The following is a 26,326-nucleotide window of genomic DNA, read 5'->3' on the forward strand; positions in this document are numbered from 1 at the left end:
GACTATGCAGCCATTTACTAGCTGTGGAATCTTGAATAAGACACTTAATCTCCCTGGGCCTCAATTTGCCCCTGTGTAAAATAATGCTGATAACAGCAGCTCCATTACAAGGTTCTCGTGAGGATTAAGTGAATTTTTAGATGTGTAATACTTAACACATGCCTGGCACACAGAAAGCACTATATAAGGGTTAGCTGTCATCATTATTAAACAAGGTATTTCCAAAGGGGGGGCTTACCTATGACAAACTTGTACCTCTGCCTGGAAGAATTTTTCGATAGATCCCGGACCTGAGTAGGCCACCTGTGGGAAAAGACAATGAAAACATGAAAATTCAGCCTCACCCATACAGGCTCCACCCCTTACTAGAAACAAAGAAGCGCTCGCCTCTCTGAGCTTCTTGAAGACGAATGGCGTGCCATGCCTTTGCCCTTTGTAGATGTCGGCAAAGGTCCCCTCACTGATTTTGTGGCTTTGGTTGAAGTTATCAGTTGCCTGGACCACGTCTGCCTCACTCCAGAAAAGACTGTCTTCAGCCAGACTCAAAAGTGTTTCCTGCTTAGGAATGGAGACGCTAAAGTCCTAGGAATGCAGAGAGGAGAGATGGAATTTAACATGGAATTAATGTGGAAAATATTATTGTCCCTGGCACATGATTGGGGTTTTTTATTTTTTCCCCAGTTTACAAAGATGAGAACCAAGGAGGTCAGTCAGAGAGCTGAGATGAGGTCACACAGCTGATCAATGGCTGAGCTCGTGCTCAATATAAATAAATTTATATTTATTAAATGTGTTTATTCACACACATATATGAATACAGAAAAGATTAAAGAAAATATATCAAAATGCGAACACAGTAGTAGTTATTTATAGGTGTGTGTGTGTCTCTCTCTCAAAAACAAATAAAACATTTAAAAAAATAGATGCACAGAAAGTTAACTTTTTTTTAAAGCTGTATCTGCTCTTACAGTTTTAGAAAATTGGAAGGGAAAAAAATCATCCATGATCCCATTATCCACTGAACTGCTCTTAATGTTGAAGATAGTTCTTATAAAGTAGATGTACAGATTTATTTTTTAAATTGGGATCATGCCATACTCCTAGTTTTGATTTCTGGTGTTTTCATTTAACATTATACCATGATCATTCTCCCAATTATTACACTATCTTTGAAAATTATTATTTAAAAACACATGCTTCAGTGCCCATCTTCTTTATGGAAGAGCTTCATTAACCAGACCCACAAAGCACTGGCTTCTCCGCCAGGCACCCCAGGACAGCTGTAGAGGCCCACCAAAATGTTTTGATTTATTTTAAAGTCAGAAGAACAAAAATGAACTTTTAGAGTCAAAGAAAATGTTTTCAATTTTTAATCCAGTTTGGATTGTGTTCATCTTTGTGCCGATGCAATTTTAAAATATAATCTTTAGGGGCGCCTGGGTAGCTCAGTCAGTTAGCGTCTAACTTCTGCTCAGGTCATGATCTCGCGGTTTGTGAGCTCAAGCCCCACGACCGGCTCTGTGCCGACAGCTCAGAGCCTGGAGCCCGCTTCAGATTCTGTGTCTCCCACGTTCTCTGCCCCTCCCCCACTCACCCTCTGTCTGTCTGTCTCTCTCAAAAATAAATAAACATTTAAAAAAATCTTTTTATTTTTTTTAACAAAGGAAAGAAAAGGCCTAGGAGGGCAAAAGTGCCTAAACACCCACAAAAGTCATATGTGGCCCTGGACCCAAGACACTGAATGTTTAGGGTAACTCAGACATATACTGGGCTGAAAAAAAGGTTAGAAGAGAGGTGGTTTGTAAGCAAATGACTTAGTATAAATGTAACATTACTTACATATTGTGAGGGGAAAAAGATGCCATGTATCAGCCCTCATTTAAACACAAATAATGGAAAAGCTCATTAAAAACATATATTCACTGGGGCGCCTGGGTGGCTCAGTCGGTTAGGCATCCGGCTTCGGCTCAGGTCATGATCTCGAGGTCCGTGAGTTCAAGCCCCGCGTCGGCCTCTGTGCTGACAGCTCAGAGCCTGAAGCCTATTTCAGATTCTGTGTCTCCCTCTCTCTCTGCCCCTCCCCCATTCATGCTCTGTCTCTCCCTGTCTCAAAAATAAATAGACGTTAAAAAAATAAAATAAAATAAAAAAAACATGTATTCACTGAAATGAACCCTCTTCAGTCACCCCCAACCCCCAGGACCCAGCTGCACTTGACAGCCTGCATGTAGAATCTTAGTAGCTTGGAGTAATTCCACGAGTCTCCTTTCTCCCCATCCCCCTAACCACTAGAGCCTAGACTGGTCCAAGGAAGTAAATACATTGCCTTTTTTTTTTTTTTTTAAGTTTATTTACGTCATCTCTACACCCAACATGAGGCTTGAACTTACTACCCTGAGATCAAGAGCTGCACACTCAACACACTGAGCCAGCCAGGCACCCCAATACATTCCCTTTTAAAAAATTTTTTGTAATGTTTGTTTATTTTTGAAGGAGAGAGAGAGATAGAGTGTGAGTGGGGGAGGAGCAGAGACAGGGGGAGACACAGAATCCAAAGCAGGCTCCAGGCTCTGAGCTGCCAGCACAGAGCCCAAAGTGAGGCTCGAACCCACAAGCCTTGAGATCATGACCTGAGCCACCTAGGCACCCCTATACATTGGGTTTTTGAGTGAGAGCAACAAGCTGGGGAGGTAGCACCTGGGGGTGAGGAAGATTTACCTTTGAATCAGATGAAACAGGAAAGTTGGTTTTTAAGGAATGAGGGGCATCTTCGGAAGGAGGCAGGAGGTTGGCTCGGGCTGGAGCAGACCCTGGAAAGGAGGAAGACAGGAGGGGTCCTCAACCAGTTCCCACACCAAACCAGGTTCTCATTCACTCCACAAACACTTTGTGTCCCAAGTGACAACTGCTACTTTCTGACACCCCCAGGGGCCAGCCCACACACTCCTTACAAGTTACCTCAGTGAAGCTCTACCACAGCCCCAGGGTTGGTTCTATGTGATTCCCAGTTGATGGGTGGAGAAATGGAGGCGCAGTAGGCGGCTACGTGCTCAGGGGCACACAGCCAATTAAGTGGCAGAGCCAGGCTTCCAACGGAGATCCGTGTGACTTCCAAGCCCTACTCCGCCCCACCTCCCACACAAGGAATAGTGAAGGACACAGAGGTGATTAGCTAGGGAGCCCTCCTTCCAGTAAACTCCATTGCAGCAGTCATGTCAATAACCAGCCTCCCAAGGGCAGAGGCAGGAGAGGCCACCAAAGCAGTTTGGGAGGCCAAGGAAGGTTTCACAGAGGAAGGAGCATTTGACCTTGAAAGATGGGGAAATGTTTTCGAACAGTGCTTATGAGGTCAGAAGGCATTGAGGGAGTGAGACTGGCTGAGTGGAGGTATGACAGCAGGGAAGCACAGGCATGCAGAAAATATTCCAGGCACACTTAACTAGCGAATACTGTCACATCATCTAAACCTCAAGACAGTCCTAGGAGATAAGGACCATTACCATCTCCTCTTTACAGACGGTGAAACTGAGGCAGAGAGAGGTTAAGCAACCTTTCCAGGGGCACACAGTCATGACTCCGGAGTCCATGTTCTTCACCGCTTAGTAAATGAAGAAGATTCAGGAGAGAGAAGGCTTAAAGTGTAGTTTGGGGTCCAGTAAAAGCCAGGTTAAAGAGGTGACATTTCCCCACCAGCCTCCGCCAAAAGATTAACCTGAACACTAACAAAGCAGTCTGGAGTCAGATGAACTAGAGCAGGTGCAAGCTAGACATGAGATGGGCTGCGGTGGCTGATCAACGCAGAAGCAGGCCTCAGCCAGAAGCCAGGAGCTTCAGATGTCCCCATGTGGAAATACCCAGCGGCCCCATGGCTAGGATGGTCTCTGAGTAACCTGGGGCCAGCCCTCCAAGGGAACCTGGCCTTGACCCCAGGGTTGCTGGCCCAATCCACTTGCTTCAGGTATTTCTGGTTTACAACATCAGGAAATGAGTGATTAATCTGGAACTTTGACCGTAAAAAAAATTTAATTCAGAAGACTGAAAAGGGCACCATGCTGAAACTAATATCAGACTTGCTAAACTATTAACCCAGGCAGCTGATAAAACAAAGCTCACGTAATGCAAGCTGAGGATCTTTTATCCCCACAAGGCCCAAGAGGAGGTGCATCCTAAGCCTCTCTCCCTGGGGCCGCTGTTCTAGACCAGCTGCTACTTCTAGGCAGCTGACCGAGAGACCTACCGCCCTCTCAAATCAATCCCCCACATTCCCCTGTGCTTCCCATGGGCTGCTCCCCCCAGTGAATGAGTGTGGAGGGGAGATTAAGGGGAGACCCAGGGTCCTGATCTCCCTAAAGACACCAGGTAGGCCTGCCTTAGACACTCCCACCCAAACTTCCCACCCTCTCTCCTTCCCTTGGGCCCCAAGTCTCTCCCAGCCTTGCCCAGCACCTACCTTCCCCATTTTCTCTCAGGCATTTGTCCTGTGAAAATCTTTCTCTTTTTTTAATGTTTATTTATTTATTTTGAGAGAGAGAGAGAGAGAAAGTGCACACACAGTGGGGGAGGAGCAAAGAGAGAGGGAGAGAGGATCCCAAGTAGAGCCCAACATGGGGCTCGATCTCCGAACCGTGAGATCATGACCTGGGCTAAAATCAAGAGTCAGTCACTTAACAGACTGAGCCATCCAGACGTCCCTGTCTGGTGAAAATCTTCCTGCTTCTCAGGTGACCTAGTCCAATGTAGGCCTCTGCTGGCAGGCCCAGGGACCCTGCCTTGGAGTAAGGCTCCCTGCCACCACTGCCTCTACCCATGCCCCTGCCTGCTCTTGGCCTCCGCTCAGTACCCTTGGCCTGTGTCCCCAGACTGTGGTCATGTTCATCCATCTCTTAACTGTTGGCCATGTCTCTGTGCCGCCTCCCCTGTGAGTTACTTGATGTTTTTCTTTCAATCCCCTTTAATTCACATATTATGTATTTAGCTTTGAAACCCCTAGTTTTTTGTGCATGAGAGATACATCTTTTCTAACACGCATGCTCTCTGGTACCACTGGGGAGCCAGGCTCCACACCCTGGGGGACCGCTGCTCTAGGCTGCTCCAGGCCACTCCATTTCCCTCCCGGTTCTTCCCTCAAATTCTGTCCTGTCCCCAGCCCAGAGCTCGCCTCACGACAGGGGCTCTCACTGCACACATGGTCCCTCTTCCTCTCCCTTTGCCCGGTGACTCCCGGGCCAGTACTGGCCTCAGATAAACCATGACCTTCTGGTCTGGCTTGATGCCTGGGGTTCACCTGAAGGCTGTACTAGGCCTCTTGGGTTGGGAGGGTGATCACTGAGGTCTGACCTCGTGACATCTGAGGGCTACTAGTTGGAGGAGTGGCTATTTATCCCTGTGGTTTGTAGGGAAAACGGAATGGGATGTGAGCCAACACCACAAGGTGGACAAATCAGAGAATAGCCAGCCCTTGCTTTGTAAATGCATGGGGGAAGCACTGGGTCTGGGAAGACACTCATCTTCACACAGGTCGTTTCCAAATCACTAATCTTCCGTGTGCCAAACATTTACTGGAAAAAAAAAAAAAAAAATCCTACAGAAATCTTTCTGGCATGTCTGCTTCCCTAAGAAGAATACCCTGAATCTTGTCCTTCTGAGTTGTGTCACTGAAGGCATGAGGACAGAATGTCGGAGTGGTGCTATATCTGATTGGGGGTTTTCTGCATCCGGCCCTGTGGCTGGCAGTGGAGTGGCCTCTACAGCTTCCCCGTCTGCTTTGTTGGCATCAGAGAGAAATGGGCTCAAGTCCTGGTTCCTTCCTTAGTAAGATTTGCACTTGGGTGACTTGTGCTTCATTTCTTTGGGCTTTTTCAAATGTAAAAAGAGAAAGCGGCTCAGTCGGTGAAGTGTCCGACTTCGGCTCAGGTCATGATCTCGCAGTCCGTGAGTTCGAGCCCCGCGTTGGGCTCTGTGCTGACAGCTCGGAGCCCAGAGCCTGCTTCGGATTCTGTGTCTCCCTCTCTCTGACCCTCCCCCATTCATGCTGTCTCTCCCTGTCTCAAAAATAAATAAACACTAAAAAAAATTTTTTTTAATAAATAAATAAAATGTAAAAAGAGCAATAAAAGCCCATTCCTTGTAGAGTTCTCATCCAGACTAAATAAACAAGATGACCGTTACAGAGCACAAGCTCCGTCTCTGGCACATGCGGAGTACCAAACGTGGTAAAAATACGTGCAGGATAAGAGATGCTGACTGAGAACCCAATGGCCTCTCCTACAGCTAAGGCTTTGTGACAGTATTTCAAGCTACTAAAGCCCTTGTCTCTGAATCTGTTTAACGAGCTACTCACGTACTTTCCTCCTCCATGTCTCTTCCACCTTTCCTTTCCACCCACAAGGCAGCCGGCACAGACGGGTTACCTCATGGGTTCCAGGGCAACTGGCCTGGGCTGGATCCTGGTCCTGCCACTTTCACAGCCATGAAGCTTCAATAGGTTCGGCATCCTTCCCCAGCTGTCCAGGGTTGGGGGGTGTGGGGAGCAGCCAGAGCCCCGTCCCTGAGTTACAACTCAGCGGGGCACCAGAAGTTCCTGGGCCAGCGTCTCCCACACAGAAGGGCACCTTTGCCACCACCCATCTCTGTCCTCCCCCGCCACCACCTCCATATTTTCCACCCCAACAAGATAATCAGTCATGTTGAAATCTGGGGCCCTATGGAACCTTAGGGTTTTCCCAAGAGAAGATAAGGTTTGGGTCACTGATGAAATTAATGATTATTTTTAGTTTGGGCAAAGATAGACCACTGGCTTCCCCTTTCTGTCTGTAGATTGTGTTTATCATCTCCCCTTGCGGGGGCACATGTGCTCCCAAGGGCCATTTAAGAGATTGAACAGTGCAAAGGCCTCTCCAGATAAGGCTGGTTTCTACAGTAGGCCAGGTAAGGAATACCAGAAGAAACTGCAACCCCCATCACCTTCTCCATCTGGACTAGCAGTCCCCTAGAATTTCCCTCTTTTACTATCACTCTTTCCTCTGGCCATCAACCATTTCACATTTGCTTTAGGACCATTTCCCCTTATCTCTAACTGCTGCTCAAAGTTCTGCACTTGTTTTTGCTTGTTTTTATCTTTAGCTACAATTAACAATTCAGACTTCCTGCGCCAAAATTATTTTCCCAGCTTCAACCTATCTGGGGTGCCCAGAATGCTGTTAATATTAACTGACATTTGATAAATGCTTACATGGTAGCAACATTACTACAACATGATGCCATAGGCTTTCACTATTGTGCCCACTTTTTTAGATGAAGAAGCCAAGGTACAGAGAAGCTATGTAATTCTCCTGCTAGAAAGGGAGAGGTGGGACTCAAATACAGCTCTGTACAAAACCCCAGGCATGCTCCTCCCAGTCAACGCTGACTCTGGCTTCAGGAACAGCATCGATGAACTGAGATTTCATGGATTTGGGACCTTCAGCTCACAGGAGAGCAGAAGGGAGGCCAGGCCCCCAGGGAGGGGTGATGAGAATGGACACATGGATGTATGCAGTGGCCCCACCACCACCACCCCCACCCCCCAGGGAAGTCATCCACTGGCTGAGTCCTTCCATCATTTGGCAAACTGTCCCTGAACCCTTCCATGGGCACAAGTGGTCTGAAAGGCTTGGGGATAGCGGTGTGTGCGGTGGTTAGGGACACGGACATTTAAATCACACTGCTCACATGCTACTTTCTACTTGTATGACCTTGAGCAAATCACTTTTCCTTTCAGTGCCTCAGGTGCTGTAGAACAAAGCAGCAGGGCGCCTAGGTGGCTCAGTCAGTTAAGCATCTGACTTTGGCACAAGTCATGATCTCACAGTTCGTGGGTGTTCGAGCCCCCGCGTTGGGCTCTGTGCTGACAGCTCAGAGCCTGGAGCCTGCTTCAGAGTCTAAGTCTCCCTCTCTCTGCCCCTCCCCTGCTCACACTCTGTCTCTCTCTCAGAAAAATACATAAACATTAAAAAGAATTTTTTAAGCACAAAGCGGCAGGCTGGTACTAGGGAGAAAGGTGGGGGAGTGGGGGCAGGCAGCTCCCATCAGTGCCCTCAGCGCACAGCTGCGAGGGTAAGGCGGCCTGTGGAGAACGGACAGAGAGGTCATCGGGCTCCCAGCCGGAGCCAGCAGCAGGATCAGCCCATGCTGGGGACTTGTAAAACCATAGGTAAAATACCTGGGCCCCAAAGCATTTGACCTCGGCAGGCTGTTTAACCTCTCTGTGCTTCAGTTTCCTCATCTGTGAATGGGGATAATCAAAATACCTAACTTGGACAGCTGAGGATTAAATAAGTCAGCATCTCTGAAGTGCTCTGAACAATGTCCGACACATAGAGAGCCCTCAATTACAGAGTTATTTCTTTCTTTCTATAAAAATGATAATAAACGGTATATGTTCTGTCATTTGACTTTTTTAGCTGTTTTAATTCAATATATCATGAGCATGTTTCCACATATGTAAAAATATCTACATCATTGTTAACAGTATTGTATTGTTATGATCGACTGTCATTAATTTTACCATCCCCATGGTTGTTTCCAATTTTTTGCTATTTTTTTTATTTAAAAAAATTTAATGTTTTTATTTATTTTTGAAAGAATGAGAGAGACAGACTGTGAGTGGGGGAGGGGCAGAGAGGGAGAGGGAGAGAGAGAGAGACACACACACAAAACCTGAAGGAGGCTCCAGACTCTGAGCTGTCAGCACAGAGCCTGATGCAGGGCTCAAACTTGTGAACCATGAGATTTCGACCTGAGCTGAAGTTGGACACTTAATAGACTGAGCCTCCCTGGTGCCCCAATTTTTTGCTATTATATGCTGAGTTGAAAATCCTTATAGATACATTTACTCTAAATTAAAATTTTAATTTAAAATACCCGGGCCTGGCAAGGCAGCTGGCCTCATAGACTGCCCCTTTCCCTGTTCATCTTCAGTGTTTCTTACAGAAGCTGCCAAAGGTCTTCCCGGCTTCATAGCATCAGGGAAAGAGGATTTGATTTCAGGAACTGGTTTCCCTGAAACAAGGTGAAAAGAAAGAAAGTTAGTATTACTCAATGAAGCGGGGTAGCCACCAAGTTGCCGGGTCTAGAAGTCAGAGAGCTGGGGTCTATTCCGGGCTCTCCCTAGAATTCACTGGGCCCCGTTGGGTTCTTTGCCTCCTGGGTCTCAGCCTCCCCAGGAAAGTAATGGGGGGAGACAACAATCTCCTGTGATCGGTCCAGCTCTGACACTGAGTCACACAAAACAGGCTTCCAACCCTGCCAGCTGTGTGACCTTGGACAAGACACTCTCCTTCTCTGAGCCTGTTTCCTCACCTACAAAATGGAGAGGATAACAATGACCGTGCCTGCTTGCCTACCTCACAGGGCTGTTGAGAGGAAGGAAATGGGAACATAGACGTGAAAGGGCTTTATAGACTGTATGTTCCCCTGAACACGTGAGGAAATTAAAGATATTCACTTCACCAAGTGCCTAGTTGAGCCCCTAAATATACAAGTCTGGCAGTCCTACAGTTCCCCTTCCACACACAGTGGAATCATGTGCATCCTTCCCTGTCTCACAGGTGGGAGCCCTGCAAACAGAGGCTACATCCACTGAGCACCAAGAGTGCCAGGGGCATGCTTCAGATTCCCACAAGCTGTTTGCATTTCATCAGGTTAGAAATGAGGAAACAGAGGCCGGAGCAGGTTAGGCGGCTTGCCCAAGATCACACAGCCTGGGCATGCACGACTGGCCGAAGAAGCCTGGGTGGAGGTTTTCTGTCCTTGAGAGGAATCACTTCCCATTTGCACCAATGTGGGAAACCCCAAGGTGCTGCGAGGGTGTATCTACACCAGTTCCTAGCCAGCTTCTCAGAGCCTGCACTCTGTGATACAGAGTGCCTCCTCTTGCCTCCTCTACCACTGTCCGGATGGCGTCATCTCCCCAGGCTGGCCTTTGCCTCTAGCTGTGGCAGCCTCCCGATCCCTTCCCAGGCCACATCTAGCTAAAATACAAATCTTGCCTCGTCACTTTCCTGTTTAAAGCCTTCGTGACCTCCCACTGTCCAAATGAAGTACTCGCTCTTCTCCCAACTCCTTGTATCTCCCCTTTACCTTCCAGACCAAATCCAAATTCTACAGCCCTGCATTCAAGGCCCTTCACCCTCTGGTGTTCTTAGGTGGACCCACGCTTGAGAACCACAGAAACAGGGGCACTGAAATCCCGGGGAAAGCCTCCGACTTGCTCACACATGCATCCGATGGGGCTAGGACGAAACGTCTCCAGCCTGTGAATCTCTGGCAGCATTTCTTCTGACAGGTAAACTGTGTATCTCTCTAAACAACGCTGATTATTACCAAGGGGCCAAGCTTTTCAAACCCAAGCTTTGGGACTAGAACAATATTAATAATGCCTAAAAATGCATGGCACTACACTTGTATGGCACCACACAGATTTATTTGATTTTCAGGACAATCTCTGGAGGCTGACAGAAGTGACTGCATTTTATTTTTGAACACACTGAAGTTCAGATAGGCGAAATGATTTGTCCCCAAACAACTGATCAGATTCAAACCTGGAGCTGGTTTCGCCATCTACACCAGAATGGCTCAGGCTGAGACACCAACTGTTGTGCCCCACCCCCCACCCCAAACCCCCTACTCCCCTCGGCAGACAGCACCACCCTGTGGCCACGGCACAAAGCAGGAGAAAAGGGTGGGAATGTGTGAAGACAGTCTACAGGGAACGCACAGAAGTAGTAGGGAGGTTGAATGGGGGGTAATGGATGACTTTCTCCCTTCCTGACAATGACCTATTTATTATTCTCTTAAATAAAATGATCTTATGGAAAAAGTAGCAGGCCTGCCTGCCTGGCTCAGTCCATGGAGCATGCACCCCTTGATCTCAGGATCATGAGTTTGAGCCCCATGTGGGTATAGAAATTACTTAAAAATAAAATCTTTGGGGGCGCCTGGGTGGCACAGTCGGTTAAGCGTCTGACTTCAGCCAGGTCACGATCTCGCGGTCTGGGAGTTCGAGCCCCGCGTCAGGCTCTGGGCTGATGGCTCAGAGCCTGGAGCCTGTTTCTGGGCTGATGGCTCAGAGCCTGGAGCCTGTTTCCAATTCTGTGTCTCCCTCTCTCTCTGCCCCTCCCCCGTTCATGCTCTGTCTCTCTCTGTCACAAAAATAAATAAACGTTGAAAAAAAAAAATTAAAAAAAAAAAAATTAAATCTTTGGGCGCCTGAGTGGCTCAGTAGGTTAAGCAGCGGACTCTTGATTTCAGCTCAGGTCATGATCTCGCGGTTCATAAGATGAAGCCCCACATCGCTGAGAGTGCATGGAGCCTGCTTGTGAATCAATCTCTCTCTCTCTCTCTCTCTCTCTCTCCTTCTCCCCAACTCATGCTCACTCTCTCTGAGAATAAATAAACTCAAAGAAAAAAAAACTTAAAAAAAAATAATAAAATCTTAAAAAAAAAAAAAAAAGAAAAAGCAGCAGCAGAGATGAGCTGATTAGAGTTCAGGCTCTGAAATGGAAACCAGCTCTATCATGTCCCAGCTCAGTTGACCTTTAGCCTCTTTTGTGCGGACCAAGGGACACAGTGCACGTGGTCTGCTTAGCTCCAAACACGGGAACTTCATTGTTGTTGCTGTTATATTTTTTTTAATTTTTTAATGTTTTTTTAAAATTTAATTTTTGAGAGAGAGACAGAGTGTGAGCAGGGGAGGGGCAGAGAAAGAGGGAGACACAGAATCCAAAGCAGATCCCAGGCTCTGAGCTATCAGCACAGAGCCCTCCACAGGGCTCGAACGCCCGAACCATGAGTTCATGACCTGAGCCAAAGTCTGATGCTCAACCGACTCAACCATCCAGGTGCCCCTTGTTGCTATTATATTTTAAAAATATTTAGTATAAGGAGGGTAAGATGTGAATCTTAGTTTTCATTGAACACAATTCTGAACCATCGACACTTTTCTTTTTTAGTTTTATTATATCTTTTTTATTGTGGCAAAATGCACAAGACATAAAATTTACCACCTACACCGTTTTTGAGTCCACAGTTCAGTGGCATTAAGTCCATTCACACTGCCATGGAGCCATCACCACCAGATAACTCCAGAACCTTTTCACTTTCCCAAACTGAACTCCGTCCCCTTTAAAAACCAACTTCCCATCCCTCCCCGCCATCAGACCCTGGCAAAGAGCATTCTATTTTCTTTCTCTAGAAATGTGACTGCTCATTTAAATTTTTTAACTTGTGTGGGTTTTCTTTTCACTTTAATAGCAACTAAATGTTTTCCTTTGACATGGAAAGGGGTTAACACACTTTTGAGTGACAGGAGAGTCTACAGACTATGTAACCAGTTTTCTGTAAAATATGAAAACATAGAATAACGAAGAAAAAAAGAACCTGAAGAATATACACAAAACAGTGAACAGTGATTATGTGAACAGTGATTATTCCTGCAATTGATAATTGCGGTTATCAATTATTTTACATCATGGGTTTGGTTGGTTAGTTTTCCGTTTATTCACACTGTAGAAATTTTCAACGATGGTCATGCATTAGTTGCACAGTAAAGTATGTTTCCCGAGAGGGATAAAAATCCGGAAGCAAGCTAGCTACAATAATGACTGGAACTGAGTCTTCCAAGGTAGAGTGAGTAGTCATCAGCCCCGGAGACCCCTTCTGACCTAGATTAGCAAACAGGCCATCTCTCTAGATTCAGATCTGACTCACTTCTGTTTTTTTGCCACCCACCAAGATGTGTTCTTGATCTTTTCACTACAAATATCCTCACCACAACCCTGGAAGTAGCAAGTAGGGAACCAGCGGTTCAAGGAGGAGAGGAGACCCACCGGAGGGAGAAGGCAGAGGAAAGACTCACTGAAGCAGGAAGGAGGGGATGCCAGGGCCATGGGCAGGACTCACACCCACAGCAGGGACCCCCGGGGAGAATGCACACTTCATCCCCCACCCCCTATCTGGGGTCCCCAGGCACTCAGAAAATTGTCTATGGGCCAGGCTGCACCCCCACCCCCACCTGAGGCCGAAGACCTTCTGGTCAAAATTGAGAGCCTAGAAGCAGGGGAGTCCTTTCCAGCAGCAGCCCTGCAGCCGGACACATGGAGTCACACACCTTTGCCTTATGTGACACCTCCACGTTCGTTCCACATGCCCTCGTGCAAAATGACAAAGTGAAAGATCGCCGGCTATGAATGTGAATTGGTGAGCAGAGTGGGGACAGAGCCTCCCGTTTCCCAGGTGGGTATAAAGTGAACCCTGTGCCCCTGCCCCAGGAGGAAGGGGCCACCCCATGCCACTTGGAGTCCTCATCGCCTCTGCCCTCCCCTCTCTGGCCTGGCGCCTCTCCCAGGATCCTCCCGCCACACACTGCCCCGAGGCGGGGGCTCCTGTGCTCCTCAAAGGGCCACCATGGTGGTATCTCAGGACATCTGTGTATGAGGCAGAAGGGCAGTGGGGGCTCCTCTCACGAGGCCCGCTACAGCCTGGCCCCAGCTCCCCTCGCAATGAAGCTGGTGAAGGGGACCCGAGACTGCGACTTCCTGCAGACGCCAGGCCACAACAGGAGATGTTCCCGAGCTACACTGCCTTCCTGAAGGTCCTACCTGCACCCTGAGCTGTCTGTGGCCCCAGAAAAAAACAGCACCTTCCCCTGTCTGAGGCCCCGGCTGAGCCTTGGTTTCCTCATCATCAAATGGAGGGGCGGGTGGGGAGGGTGAACATCCTGGCCTGACCTCACTGCAGCGTCCTATTGCTGGGGACTTCATCGTTTCTCTGACTGCTCAAATCTTTGCCTCTCTGTCAGGACATAGCTGACAGGAGCATTGAGGCCACCAGCCCATCTGTGGCTGACCTCTATGGCCTCCACCCATGTGGGAAATAAAGGCTTCATTATGTTTTCATCCTAAGGAGACTTCAGCCTTCCTCTTTGTTTTTCTTATTCTTTTACAGTGACATGCAGTGGCCTACAGCTGGCACCCTGGGTCACATGTCAGCACTCGGGAGTGGGGGTCCCCACACGGAGAGGGGAGAACTGTCCTGTGACATTAGCAGGGTCTACCTGCCAGCACATTCCTGGCTGACACCCACCCTTCCACCCAGTCAACCTTCAAAGGCCACAGCCAGCCACAGAGGTCAGCTGACAGAGCTCCACGTCAGGCCCACAGTGACAGATGGATGACAAATTTCAGTTTCCTGTGAACCCCTGTCTCAGCGTGCTTTTAGATGTATTTTAGGTACTGACAATAAATAAGATGTATAAACATTAAACATCTCCACTTCTCTTCTTGAGCTGCCGGTGCCTGATCTGAGTCGTTGGAAGCTATGCCGTGGGCCTTTGCGAGCCTCCTTTCCCACCTTCAAAACGAGAAGGAGAAAATGTGGCTCTTTACCCTTAATGCCTATAGGAACCTGATCTCTGAGAGCCGGGCAGATACGACACCCACTCTTTCAGGCTGAGACACCTGAGTGCTGTTGAGGTAAAAATAGACCATAAATGACAGGGCAGGGCAAAGGAAGCCAAAGCATTCACGACAAAGGGTTGTGACAAACTTGAAATCTCACCACAAGTTTCCTGTCTGCCAAGGCCAAGACTGGAAACAAACTGGTTATAGCATTTCTATGACCGATGTATAGGCACAGCCTCACGCTCTTCTCCCCTGGGATTATATTCTCAAAATGATTCTACACATGTGAAGTTGGTTCTGCAGCATGATGAGATCCAAAAATACAAATTGTATTTTTGGGCGCCTGGGTGGCTCAGTCAGTTGAGCATCCAACTCTTGATTTCGGCTCATGGGACAGAGACCCACATCAGGCTCCATGCTGAGTATGGAGCCTGCTTAAGATTCTCTCTCCCTCGGGGCCCCTGGGTGGCTCAGTTGGTTAAGCGTCCAACTTCAGCTCAGGTCATGATCTCATGTTTCGTGAGTTCAACCCCCACATCGGGCTCTGTGCTGACAGCTCAGAGCCTGGAGCCTGTTTCAGATTCTATCTCCCTCTCTCTCTGCCCTTTCCCCACTTGTTCTCTCTCTCTCTCTCTCTCTCAAAAATAAAAATTAAACAAACAAAACTTAAAGAAAAAAGAACATAAAAAAAGATTCTCTCTCCCTCTTCTTCTGCCTCCCCCCCATCTCCCTCCCTCATGCACACATGTGTTCTCTCTCTCAAAAAACAAAAAAAAAGAACAAAAATATAAACTGTGATCAAAGAGTAGAACAGAGACTAAGCGTGGGGAAGCTTCCATTTGTTTCCAGATCCAGCCTCTACAATTCCCACCTGTGTGCCCAGGGCAACTCTCTCAACCCTGAACATCATTTGCATCTATCTGTGGAATCAGAGTAATTATAACCCTCCTGTCCCAGGATTACCCCAGGACTCAGTGGGACAGGATATGTAAAGCAGCCAGCCCAAGGTCAGGGACAGGGCACAAACTGCTTCAATGACCATCCTCTGCCCTCTCTCCCTGCCCAAAAGGCACAGAGAAAGAACCTCTGGTTCTCAGCTTAGGGTCTCTGAAGGAAGCATATGGGGTTAATGGCTATTGGCAACATTTTCAGTCCTCTAATGGAAACCGTGACTCTCAGCAGGCAGTGGCATGGTCTCGAAAGGCCCAGTGGCTGTGGGGCATCAGAGCCTGGATGTATCTGAAGGTTCCCCAGGTAAAGCTGAGAGAACCACTGGCTTAACCCAGAGGGATGAGGGTTGAGTTTCAGGCACCAGGGGACAGGGACAGGGGAGCCAAAGCATTTCTCTGTGTCCCCTTCATGGAGCCAAATAGTGAGCTTACAGCGTTTGGCATGCTTCCCACCAGACGCAGTCAGGCTCACTGGCGAGGTGACCTGTTTCATGTGACAAATGAGAGGCCCTGTACCCTCACTCCCACGGAGTAGCTGTGAGGATGAAACACACAATGGCTCAACAGATATAAGCTATTATTCTTATTTACTATGGTTATTATCACTATCCCCAACCCAAGGTCAGGCTTTGTCTTAAGGGCTTTCCCATACACATGACCTACTTTAATATGTATATGTATATGTATATGTATATGTATATGTATATGTATATGTATATGTATATGTATATATATAAGTAATCTCTACACCCAGTGTGGGGCTCAAACTTACAGCCCCAAGATCAAGAGTCACATGCTCTTCCAACTGAGCCAGCCAGGCACCCCTATGCATGGCCTATTTAACAGCTCTGGGGAGCAGGTTCAACTGCTCTCTCTGTTTTATATATTCAAAAAAGCAAAACCCAGAATAGTCATCTTATGTCTGTTTCACTTATTTATGACCCACTTCCTTCAAGTGAAAGGCTGATGCATGTTGAACCCTTGGGAGAGGGGCCTGGGGTTTCCCCCGCAGCTGCTCAAGGACACTGAATACTGTAGCAAACCCAGGAGCCGAACGCTCGAGCAGAGGGGACTGTGCCAACAAGGTCTTTCCTCAGTGAGCACAATCTGGAAATCCCTCCCTCCCTTCACAGCTCTCGAGATACACAGTGATGTAATATTTGTATGTGTGTTTTCACACTTCAGCTGACTCATGTGGCTGAAATGTAGCCTTCTAGCACAAATAAAAGTGATTCAGCCATAACTAAAGAATCCTGGTGCCAGCTGGCATTATCAGTGACAAACATAGCTTTCTGGACCTTCCTTTTTCCTTCCCCTTTTCATCTCTGGACCGGACCCTCCTGGATATCCAAAGTCCAACACACACACACACACACACACACACACACACACACACACACACACACACACACACACACACCACTCAACTCCCAATTCAAGCTAGACACAAAATTAGGCAAATCTGAGAGAATGACCTCCTAATCAGCCTTCCTAATTGCTCTGTCTCTGGTTTTCCATTGACCTGTACTCCACCAGCTGCTAAAATGATTTACCCTGCATTCATTCATTCATTTATTCATTCATTGTGTTAGGGACTGGGGATGCCATCCATTATCAAAACTGACATAATCCCAACATCAAGCTAGTTAAATAAGAGATTTCTGATTATAAGCTGGGAGAAGTTCTGCGCTGAAAACAAACTTGAGAGAGGGGAGGGTACCTGACAGATTTACTTACATGGGGTGGCCTCGGAAGGCTTCTGTGGGCAGATACTATTTAAGGAGAGACTCAAAAGATGAGAAAGATTAGCCCCGGAAAGAATGCAAAGAGCCGGGGAGGGACCAGCATTCTGAGGAGAACATATTCGAAGGTCCGGAGGCAGAAAACTGCCCGGTGTATCTCCTCAAATGAAGGATGACCCTAGTGGCTGAGCTAAATGAATGAAGGAGAAGGTGGCACAGATGAAGTGACAGAGCTGGGCAAGGGTTAGATCGCGTAGGCCATGGTTAGGTAGAACCTCATCATAAATCCCCGTGAACTGAGGAAACCTATAGGCGAGACACTGCTGACCAAACAGTCCTTTGCTTCCTCTCAAACCCAGCCTCCCTTGCTGGGGCCACGTGACCAGTTCTGGCCAATGGATTTTAACTGGAAATGCTATCATCACTTTCTGGACAAAGCCATTAAGAGCCAGTGAGCCTCTCTCAGCCCTCTCTTCCCCGGCCACGCTGCCCCTGGGAGCTATGTGTTCCACAGGACAAAGCCAGCTACAAAAATGCAGGAGACAGCACTGGACGTTAAGGAATCAATCTTTGTTGTGTTGAACAACTGAGATTTCAGGGTTTATCTGGGACTGCAACATAGCCTAGCCTATCCCGGTTAGGGGATGATCTCAAAGTGTTCAAAACTTGCAACCCAGGGAAGCCTACTTCCAAGAGCAGGAGTTCAGTAAATGGCCGTTCCTTTCATACCAGCTCTTACCTTTCCTCTCTAAAAAATTTGGGACTGGGGGCGCCTGGGTGGCTCAACCGGTTAAGCATCCGACTTTGGTTCAGGTCATGATCTCATGGTTCGTGAGTTCAAGCCCCTCACAGGGGTTGCTGCTGTCAGGGCAGAGCCCACTTCAATCCTCTCTCTCGATTCTCTCTCTCTCTCTCTCTCTCTCTCTCTCTCTCTCTCTCTCTCTCTGTCCCTCCCCCACTCACTGTGGTCTCTCTGTCTCAAAGATAAATAAACAATTGGGAACTGCTTTAGATGCATTGCATAGACCCTCTGTTCATTCTCACACAACTCCCAAAAAAACCCCACAGTGATTAAAGCCTTGCTTTATTCCAGTGGAATAGTGTGTGGAAGGAAAGTCAGATGATCTGTCCTGAGCCACACAGCAGTAACTTTTTAAAAACCTCACCAACTCTTTTGTTTTGAAGTTTCCTAGTTTACAAGAAAAATAGACAGGGCAATGTGTGTACCTGTTTTTCGGAGGGGGAAAGCGAGACCTGATACCTACCATCTAGTGACCTACCCCAGTAGGGTGTAAGGGTGTAAGTCCCCATCCCAGCCCATTATTTATGAGCAATGTGGCTCTGGGCATGTTAGTCAATCTCTGAGCCTCAGTTTCCACATCTATAAAATGGGGATAATAAGATTTGTGAGAGAAGATGCCTGCCTGGCACATATTAGGTGCAAAATACAAGTTACAACTAGTACCCAGGTGGGCAGACTCCAGGCCTGGGGGAATCCTGGCCAAACACAGTGCCAACCTCCAGGGGCAATTCTCCAGTGACCCTGAATCCTATCCATGTTTTTTTTTTTTATTCCCTAGCAGTTGGAAACGGGCGGATCCTGGGAAGCCTTCCAAGAGAGCAAATGCAGGAGCCCCTTCCGGCCCTTGCAACAGCCCAGACTCTTTTGGAAAGAAAGAGATCATTCTCTTCTGTTTCCTTTTAAACAGCAGCCAAAAATTCCCCATTCAATGAGAGCCCAGCTCCAGGAAGGAAATGACTTTGGCTGAGATGCCAAACCAAAAGTTAGAAATTGTCAAGGTTGCACAACCAAAACAAAACGTGAAAATTGCAAAAGTCACAAGAAAACTCCGAGAAGACGGTGGCAGCAGGAGGAATGATTCCAGAAGCTTCTTGCTCTCCCACTCAGATTCTCACACCCGGAACCTCACAAACCCTTATTCCACATAGCGGACAGAACAATGGGCACACCCCAGGGACAAGCCCTCCAAAGTCTTCCCTTTGCCCCTGAGGAAGCCGACCCTTGACCATGGCCTGTGAGGCCTTGAGTGGCCTGACCCTGCCCCCTGCGCCCTCTGTAGGCTCAGCCCACCCGCACTCACATGTCCTTTAGCTGAGACCTCCACGGCCTCTCTGAGTCCTCAAACATCACTCCTTCCCATCTCCAGGCCTTTGCACGTGCTGTGCCCTCTGCCTAGAAATGCTTGCGAGGTCCCTCACTCACTAGGTCCACTTAGCCTTCGAATGGAAGCTCAGTTTTCACTTCCTCAGGGAAGCTTGCCCTGATGAGATCAAATCCTGCCCTCTTTCATGCTATCACCCCACATGCACTTCCCCAAGCACTCACACTGCGGTTGGTTATGGTCTCCGTGTCATCATCCTGTTAGTATTTGTCTCCCACACTAGACTGCAGGCTCCTTGAGGCCTGGGACCGTGTCTGTATTTTCATTGCTGTGTCCCTAGTGCCTGACATATTGTAGCCACTTGACAAATATTTCTTTAGTTCATTACTGACCCCTGCCCAGCTTCCACGTACCTAACTCTCTATGAGGAGGAATGAGGGAGAATTTTATCTCACGGGCTAGGCACAGCTGGTTTGCAGCCTCTTTCCTCAGAGCTAGAGCCATCTGGTCCTCACCATCAACAGGCTCAGCTCCTAGGCCTCCCTTTGGTGGCATTTAACCAGCTGTAGAGCTCAGCAGTGATGACAGCCGATCCGTCTTTGGCTGGAAGTCACAGCTCCAATACTTTGGTCTCTGTCAAAGTATTCCAGTTCCTATGCACCCAAGATGCTAGAACTTGGGCTCTGGAGTCTGGCTTACAGTCCCCTCCCAAGGCTCAGAGTCTGGAAAAGTCCCTCTGAGGAGTAGGATCTTCATGTTTTGAGCCCCAGGGTGATGGTCAGCCCTGGCCCCCTGGGACAGACTCTTCTGATGCTGAATGCAGCCTGACCATAAAAGTCTGCTCTTGATCCCCTGGTCTCTCCATCATGAGGCCTCTCTGAAATGTCTGGCAATTTCACCATGGTCACCATTCTTTAGAGCAGTGATTCCCACAGTGTGTTGGTTCCGTGGGATTATTTCCAAGTATCACATCAAAAGGGGTCCCATGATCAAATATAAATGGAAACATGGGCCTAAGCAGGTCTTTGCTACAGGACTTATCAGAGCCTTAATATGATGGTTTACATTGTGAATCTCCAAAGGTAGGGGCCACTGATAAAGCATACAGAATTGCCCAAGTTTAGTTATTCATGAGCTTTTGGTTTGCAGCAGGGGTATCTGGCTGGAGTACTCTTCTGAGACCCATGCTTTGGGAAAGGCTACTCTAGACTATGAGTCGCCCTGCAGATGCCCTATGCACACAGTACTTTCCCCATCACAGACATCTATCAACCAGGACACACAGACAGCATTCCCCTGCCTGTCCTGACCCTGAGATTAGGGTTTCACCCAAGAGCCAGCTCTTCCCTGTGGGCTTACCAGAGCCTGGAGCTATAACAACATCCATGGAGGACTACTTACAACTGGTCTTCACCCAAAGTTGGGAGGTGAAAGTGGACAGAACAGGGTAAGAAAGGGCAAGAAAATGGGCAATTTCATCTCACAAAGTGGGGAATCAATAGGCATTGCCTAGAGCTGACCAAGAAAGAACCAGAAATGTAAGGATGTTCTTTAAATGTTACAAAAGCAATATACTGAGGAACTAAAAATTGTGACATAAATATATTAGAAAGGGAGAGAAGTGGGACGCCTGGGTGGCTCAGTCTGTTGGGTGTGCGACTTCGGCTCAGGTCATGATCTTGCAGTTGGTGGGTTTGAGCCCCTGCCGGGCTCTATGCTGACAGCTCAGAGCCTGGAGCCTGCTTCAAATTCTGTGTCTCCTCCTCTGTCTGACCCTCCCATGCTCATGCTCTGTCTCTCAATAATAAGTACACATTGAAAAAAAAAATTTTTTTTTAAAGGGAGAGAAGTTATGTATAAGCCAAATCTTCTTCTAGGAAATTAGTGGATAATATTTAAATTAATAAATATGAAAAGGACAAAAAAATAAACTTTGTATGATGCATTAAAAAAAAGTTTGTGGGGCACCTGGGTGGCCCAATTGGTTAGGGGTCCGACTCTTGATTTCAGCTCAGGTCATGATCTCACAGTTTTGAGATCAAGTCCTGCATCAGGCTCTGCACTGACAGCGTGGAGCCTGCTTGGGATTCTCTCTCTCTCTCTCTCTCTCTCTCTCTCTCTCTCTCTCCCTCCCTCCCTCCCTCCCTCCCTCTCCATCTCTCTCTCTGCCTTCCCCCACTTGTTCTCTCTCTATTCCCTCTCTCTCTCAATAAATAAACTTTTTTTTAAGTTTATATGCTGAATTTAAAAAAAATAAAGTTTAGGGGTACCTGGCTGGCTCAGGTGGTAGAATGTGCTACTCTTGATCTTGGGGTTTTAAGTTCGAGCCCCATGTTGGATGTGGAAATTACTTAAAAATAAATTCTTTTTTTAAAAGTTTGCATGCTGCATTTAAAAAGAATAAAATAAAGTTTGTATGTTGCATTTAAAAATAAATATGAGGGGCCTCTGGGTAGCTCAGTAGGTAAAGCATCCAACTCTTGGTCTCGGCTTAGGTCGTGATCTCACAGTTCTTGAGTTCAAGCCCTGCATCAGGATCTGTGTGGACAGTGCAGAGCCTGCCTGGAATTCTCTCTCCCTCTTTCTGTGCCCCTTCCCTGCTTGTGTGCCCACACTCTCTTTCTCTCAAAATACATAAAGAAAACTTAAAAAATTAGGGGCAACTGGGTAGCTCAGTTGGTTAAACATCTGGCTTTAGCTCAGATCATGACCTCGTAGTTCATGAGTTTGAGCCCTGCGTCAGGCTCCGTGCTGACAGCTCAGAGCCTGGAGCCTGCTTCGGATTCTGTGTCTCCCTCTCTCTCTGCCCCTCCTCTGCTTGCACTGTCTTTCTCCCTCTCTCAAAAATAAATAAACATTAAAAAAATTTTTTAATTAAAAAATAAAAATAAAAATAAATATGAAAGGGTCAGTATAAACACATTATTTAGAGACAGTACTAATAAGGCAGAGAATGCCCATTCCCCTTGTCTTCACACATTCTAGAAGTTTTAGCTAGACATATGATTGCCTGGCTAAAAACTACACTTCCCAGACCAACAGGAAGCGGGCTGTGCAAGCCAAGTGGCCCTCCCTAAGGGCAGACCTTTCTCACTTCCCACTTCAGATGAGGCCACAGGGAATAATGAACAGGGAAGCTCCCCCCAGTTCCTGCCCCCATCCCTCACCCCTTTGTAAAACATAGACCCAGACCCCACCCCTGGAGTTTCTGAATCTGAAGATGAGGTGAGACCCCAGAATTTGCATTCCTAACAAGGTCAAGGTGATGCTGATGCTGGAGGTCTGGCGCAGTGATAACCCCTGATCTACCAAGAAGAACAAGGGGTGCAGATGAATCAAGCCAAAAACTTACTTCCCTTGGCCGGGTTGGACCTTTACACCTGCTGCTCTGCCAGATGTCTACTGCTACAGATCAGTGACCACAGCGTGTTTCTCATTTCAAACGGGACAGTTGTGAGCGTGGCTCCCTGTGCAGATACCACCACTGGGTTCTGAGTGTGCTGGGGGAAGGGGAGCAGGTAACTTCTCTTTGGTGGAGAGGTTCTGGACCACTGGGGGCTGATCCCGAAGACTACACATCACCCACAGATCCTGGGCCTTGAGCTAAAGGAAGAAACTGATTAGGGCCTCGGTCCTGTCTCTCTTGGGGAAGGGGTGAGCACGTTTTAGTTGTGGGAAGACAGGTATAAATGGATATTTGGGTAGCCCAAAGGGGAAAATTCTAGGGAGACTGCTGACCCTCCAATATTTATTCCCTCTCCTCTAGAGTAATAGAAGCTTTAGTTATGCACACAACCTCCCAGCTACAGATTACATTCCCCAAGTCTCCCCTGCAACTAGGTGCTATCATGTGACTAGGTCCTGACTGACAGCTTGGGTGGCAAGTTAGGCATGCACCTTATTTGAGTACTGGAGTCTGCCCTTAGTAACAGCAGTGAACCAGAAATGTTAATACAGACAACCACCAAGAGATGGCTCAGAGAATAAAAAGGGGTTGACGCTGGAAAACAAATTTGCTAGAGGAATGGGCAGTTGGGTGGTAAGCCTTCTGTACTAATGTATTCTAATTCTTTTTTTAAGGCATTTTTTTAAATGTTTATTTATTTTTGAGAGGGAGGGGAGGGGTAGAGAGACAAGGGGACAGAGGATCCAAAGCAGGCTCCATGCTGACATCAGACAGCCCAATGTGGGGCTTGAACTCACGAACCATGAGATCAGGACCTGAACAGAAGCTGGATGCTTCAGTTGGAGGAACCCAGGTGCCCCTACTCTAATTCTTATCACATTTAATGGTAGGAGTTTGGCAAATAGAATAACAACAGTCTTGGCAATGAAGGTGGAGAAAATATCAAGGTACAGAGACCCACAGACCCAGGTCTCTACACAGTCAGAACAGCGACCACCCACAGTACTTGATTTCAAGAGACTAGATGCAATGTGGCCCCCAGGGGACCCCACACACTGCCCTTCAGTTCAGATACAATCTTCAGAAGGCCTCTGTTAAATACAAATATAGCACCTGGAGATACAAATACAAATATAGTCTCTAAGGAAGCCAATTTACACCTAGGACCTCTGGTGTGTGCGGTTTCCAAGCATGCTTCTATCAAATCTATTCTAGAGGCCCTTTAAGAAGTGGTAGGCAGACATCAGGTTCTCAAACTGCCGGAAGCAGCTGATCAAGTTCATAAGCAATCTTCCTCAAGCAAATGCAAAATAAGGTTTAACTAAGTTCTGATTAGGGAAGGGAAAATGGCTTTGACTAGTCAGAATACAGAAACTTAAAACGCTTCACACATATAGAATATGCCCTCTATATTTACCTCCAAAAAGGGGCAGAGATTTATGGCACTTTTTTAAACTAATGACAAAAATAGAATGGGGAAGTGTCCTGCTTGAGGACGTAAAACAATAGTAAAAACACAACCAGACCGTCAGAAGAACATCGAGGGGATTTGTGGATGTGGAAACAAGTGTTAGTCTCTCTTCCTCAGGGGCTAAGGGGGAGAGAGGAGAGGTTTGAGGGGCAAAGGTAGACTCCCACAGTCCTGACAGGTTGAGGGCAGCTGGACCAGGAAAGCGGGGATCTGAGTACAATTCTAAACAGAAGAGAGGCTGACAGAAAAAATATCACTGTTGCCTGGAAGCCCAAATGCTGTGTTCAGTGAAGTTTCTGTGAGAAATGCTAAGCCTGAGGGCGTTGGATCCAGACACGCCTGGGTGTGACCTCCATCTGTACCCACAACCAGAATTATGCCCCTGGGGGAGTCAATGAGCCATTCTTGGCCTCAGTCTCCTTAGGTGGAGAAGGGGCTCCTTAGAGCACCCACCTCAAGGGGCTTTTGGGAGGAGGCAAGCAGGCAGCTCAGGGCTCAGTCAGTAGTTAGCTTAAAGTGTCGTGCCGCAATGAGTGGCTTCTTTAAATCTGGCACTACATTGTGTGTTGACCTCAAATCGTTAAGAACATGTTCAAGATTAGTCAACAGTCAGGTTTTGACGTCAATAGCGAGTTGATGTGTCCAACCAGAGGCCTGTCTCAATGCCTGGTACTTGTCTGCTTTCGGGGCTCAGGACATCCCGGTAGTGTTTCAGCCACTCAGCAGAGACAAAACCAGGGTGTCGTGCGGGCCCCAACCCACTGGTCCCCTCCCCGAAGTGGGCTAGGCTGGAGAAGCCCAGGCCGCTAGATTCTGACTGCATTTGACCCAGTGGCATTTCCCCTCACCTCCAGCGGCCCCTTCCCTCCTTGCCTCTTTTCCAACCCATTAAGAGTTTACCATTAAATCTCTCAAAAGGTGAAAAATATTTGAGGACATAGTCAGTGCTAATCGTTATCTCCATATCCACCACGTGCCAGGCTCTGGGGACACAGAGAAGCCAGAGCCAGGGTCTGCGCATGGCTAAACAGGGCAGGCGTCGGTCACACCAACCAACAAGGTCTGAGGGACAATGGGGGCCACGGCACCACGACTGTCCTGAGGGGGCTCAGACGGCATCCAGCCCACCCCCACTGGACAAAGGCGGGACTAAGGCCCAGGGAAAGGGAGGACCTGCCCATGTAACAATAGGGCTTAGCCACACTGCCTGACCACCTTCCTATAAAACCACAGCCACTCCCGGCTCACCCGGATGAGGACCTGGCCTTGGGGATGTGAGGGTAAGGATGCTGTCTGACTGGACTTAAGGGAACCCTCTCAGGACAGAAGGGCTGGCAGGGTAGGGAGGGGTTTCAGGAAGTTCCCAAAGGCTTGGGGAGTCTGGGAGCTGAGCAGACCACCCCTCCCCAGTCTGAGGAAGATGGTGAGCTGGGGGAGGCTGGCCAGACAGGGGCAGAGGCTGCAGAAGTTTGGGGGTGGCCATGTTTTGAGATGTGCCCATTCTTGATTCAGAGATTACGCTGCTAGGGCCTGGAGGCAGGGAACAGGCCGAGTCCCACACTGGTGTGTCACTGCTTGCTGTGTAAGCAGGATCTTCCCCACAACCTGCCCCAGGCAGAGAATCCTGCCAGCAGAGGAACGGTCCTTCATCTAATAAGATCTGGTGGGTGTGCGGAAGCCCTGTGTCCCCGGACACCCGAAATCCTGAAGAATCACTACGTGCCTAAGGGCGAGAGATGGTCTCACTGTCCCACTAGCCTTCCCTGCCCAAGAGGTGATCTACCCCTGTGGTGTACCCGAAATCCTGCCTTGGGCTTCATCTCTAGATCCCCTCACCCGCAGGGCCACCCCAATGTCCCTTATTCTCCTGCCACCTCTGAGGGTGGAGGTTTCTAAGCCCCCATCAATCAGCTCTTTGCTCTAGATCCTACCATCCCTCCTCCTGGAAGCCCTCCATGATTCCAGAAGTCCTGAGGTGCAGTCAGGAAAGTGTTGAACCTGTGTCTATTGATTCAGCCAGCTTCTTCCCAGACCAAAAGCCCCAGACAGGACGACACCAGAGTCTACATAGGGTCTTCTGCAGGTCTCTGTGGCTCAGAATGCACTGCTCTTGACTCCCACACCAGCTTCATGCTGGTTCCTTCAAAATCCAGGGCTCTCCCTGGGCTCTCTTACCTCAGCTCTTCACATGGCTGT

The 26,326-nt window shown here is 48.0% G+C and overlaps 1 protein-coding gene across 4 annotated transcripts in view; it reads right to left on the reverse strand.

Moving 5' to 3' along the window:
* The window catches only part of LOC112857889 (interleukin-1 receptor-associated kinase-like 2), an 80,095-nt gene that overhangs the window by 25,336 nt on the left and 28,433 nt on the right, over positions 1 to 26,326 (reverse strand). For 3 of the 4 annotated variants that reach the window (XM_086697450.1, XM_086697448.1, XM_086697447.1), the window contains 4 exons: positions 8,902 to 9,039; positions 2,719 to 2,810; positions 388 to 582; positions 239 to 303 (listed from right to left, as the gene is read on the reverse strand). In XM_086697450.1, coding sequence (XP_086553576.1) covers positions 239 to 303; positions 388 to 582; positions 2,719 to 2,810; positions 8,902 to 9,039 — 490 coding nt within the window. The remainder of the gene's footprint in view (positions 1 to 238; positions 304 to 387; positions 583 to 2,718; positions 2,811 to 8,901; positions 9,040 to 26,326) is intronic. The other variant, XM_086697449.1, reaches the window with a different exon arrangement.

This window comes from Puma concolor, chromosome A2 (assembly GCF_028749965.1).
Source record: "Puma concolor isolate L17-30 chromosome A2, mPumCon1.1.hap2, whole genome shotgun sequence".
Taxonomy (NCBI): domain Eukaryota; kingdom Metazoa; phylum Chordata; class Mammalia; order Carnivora; family Felidae; genus Puma; species Puma concolor.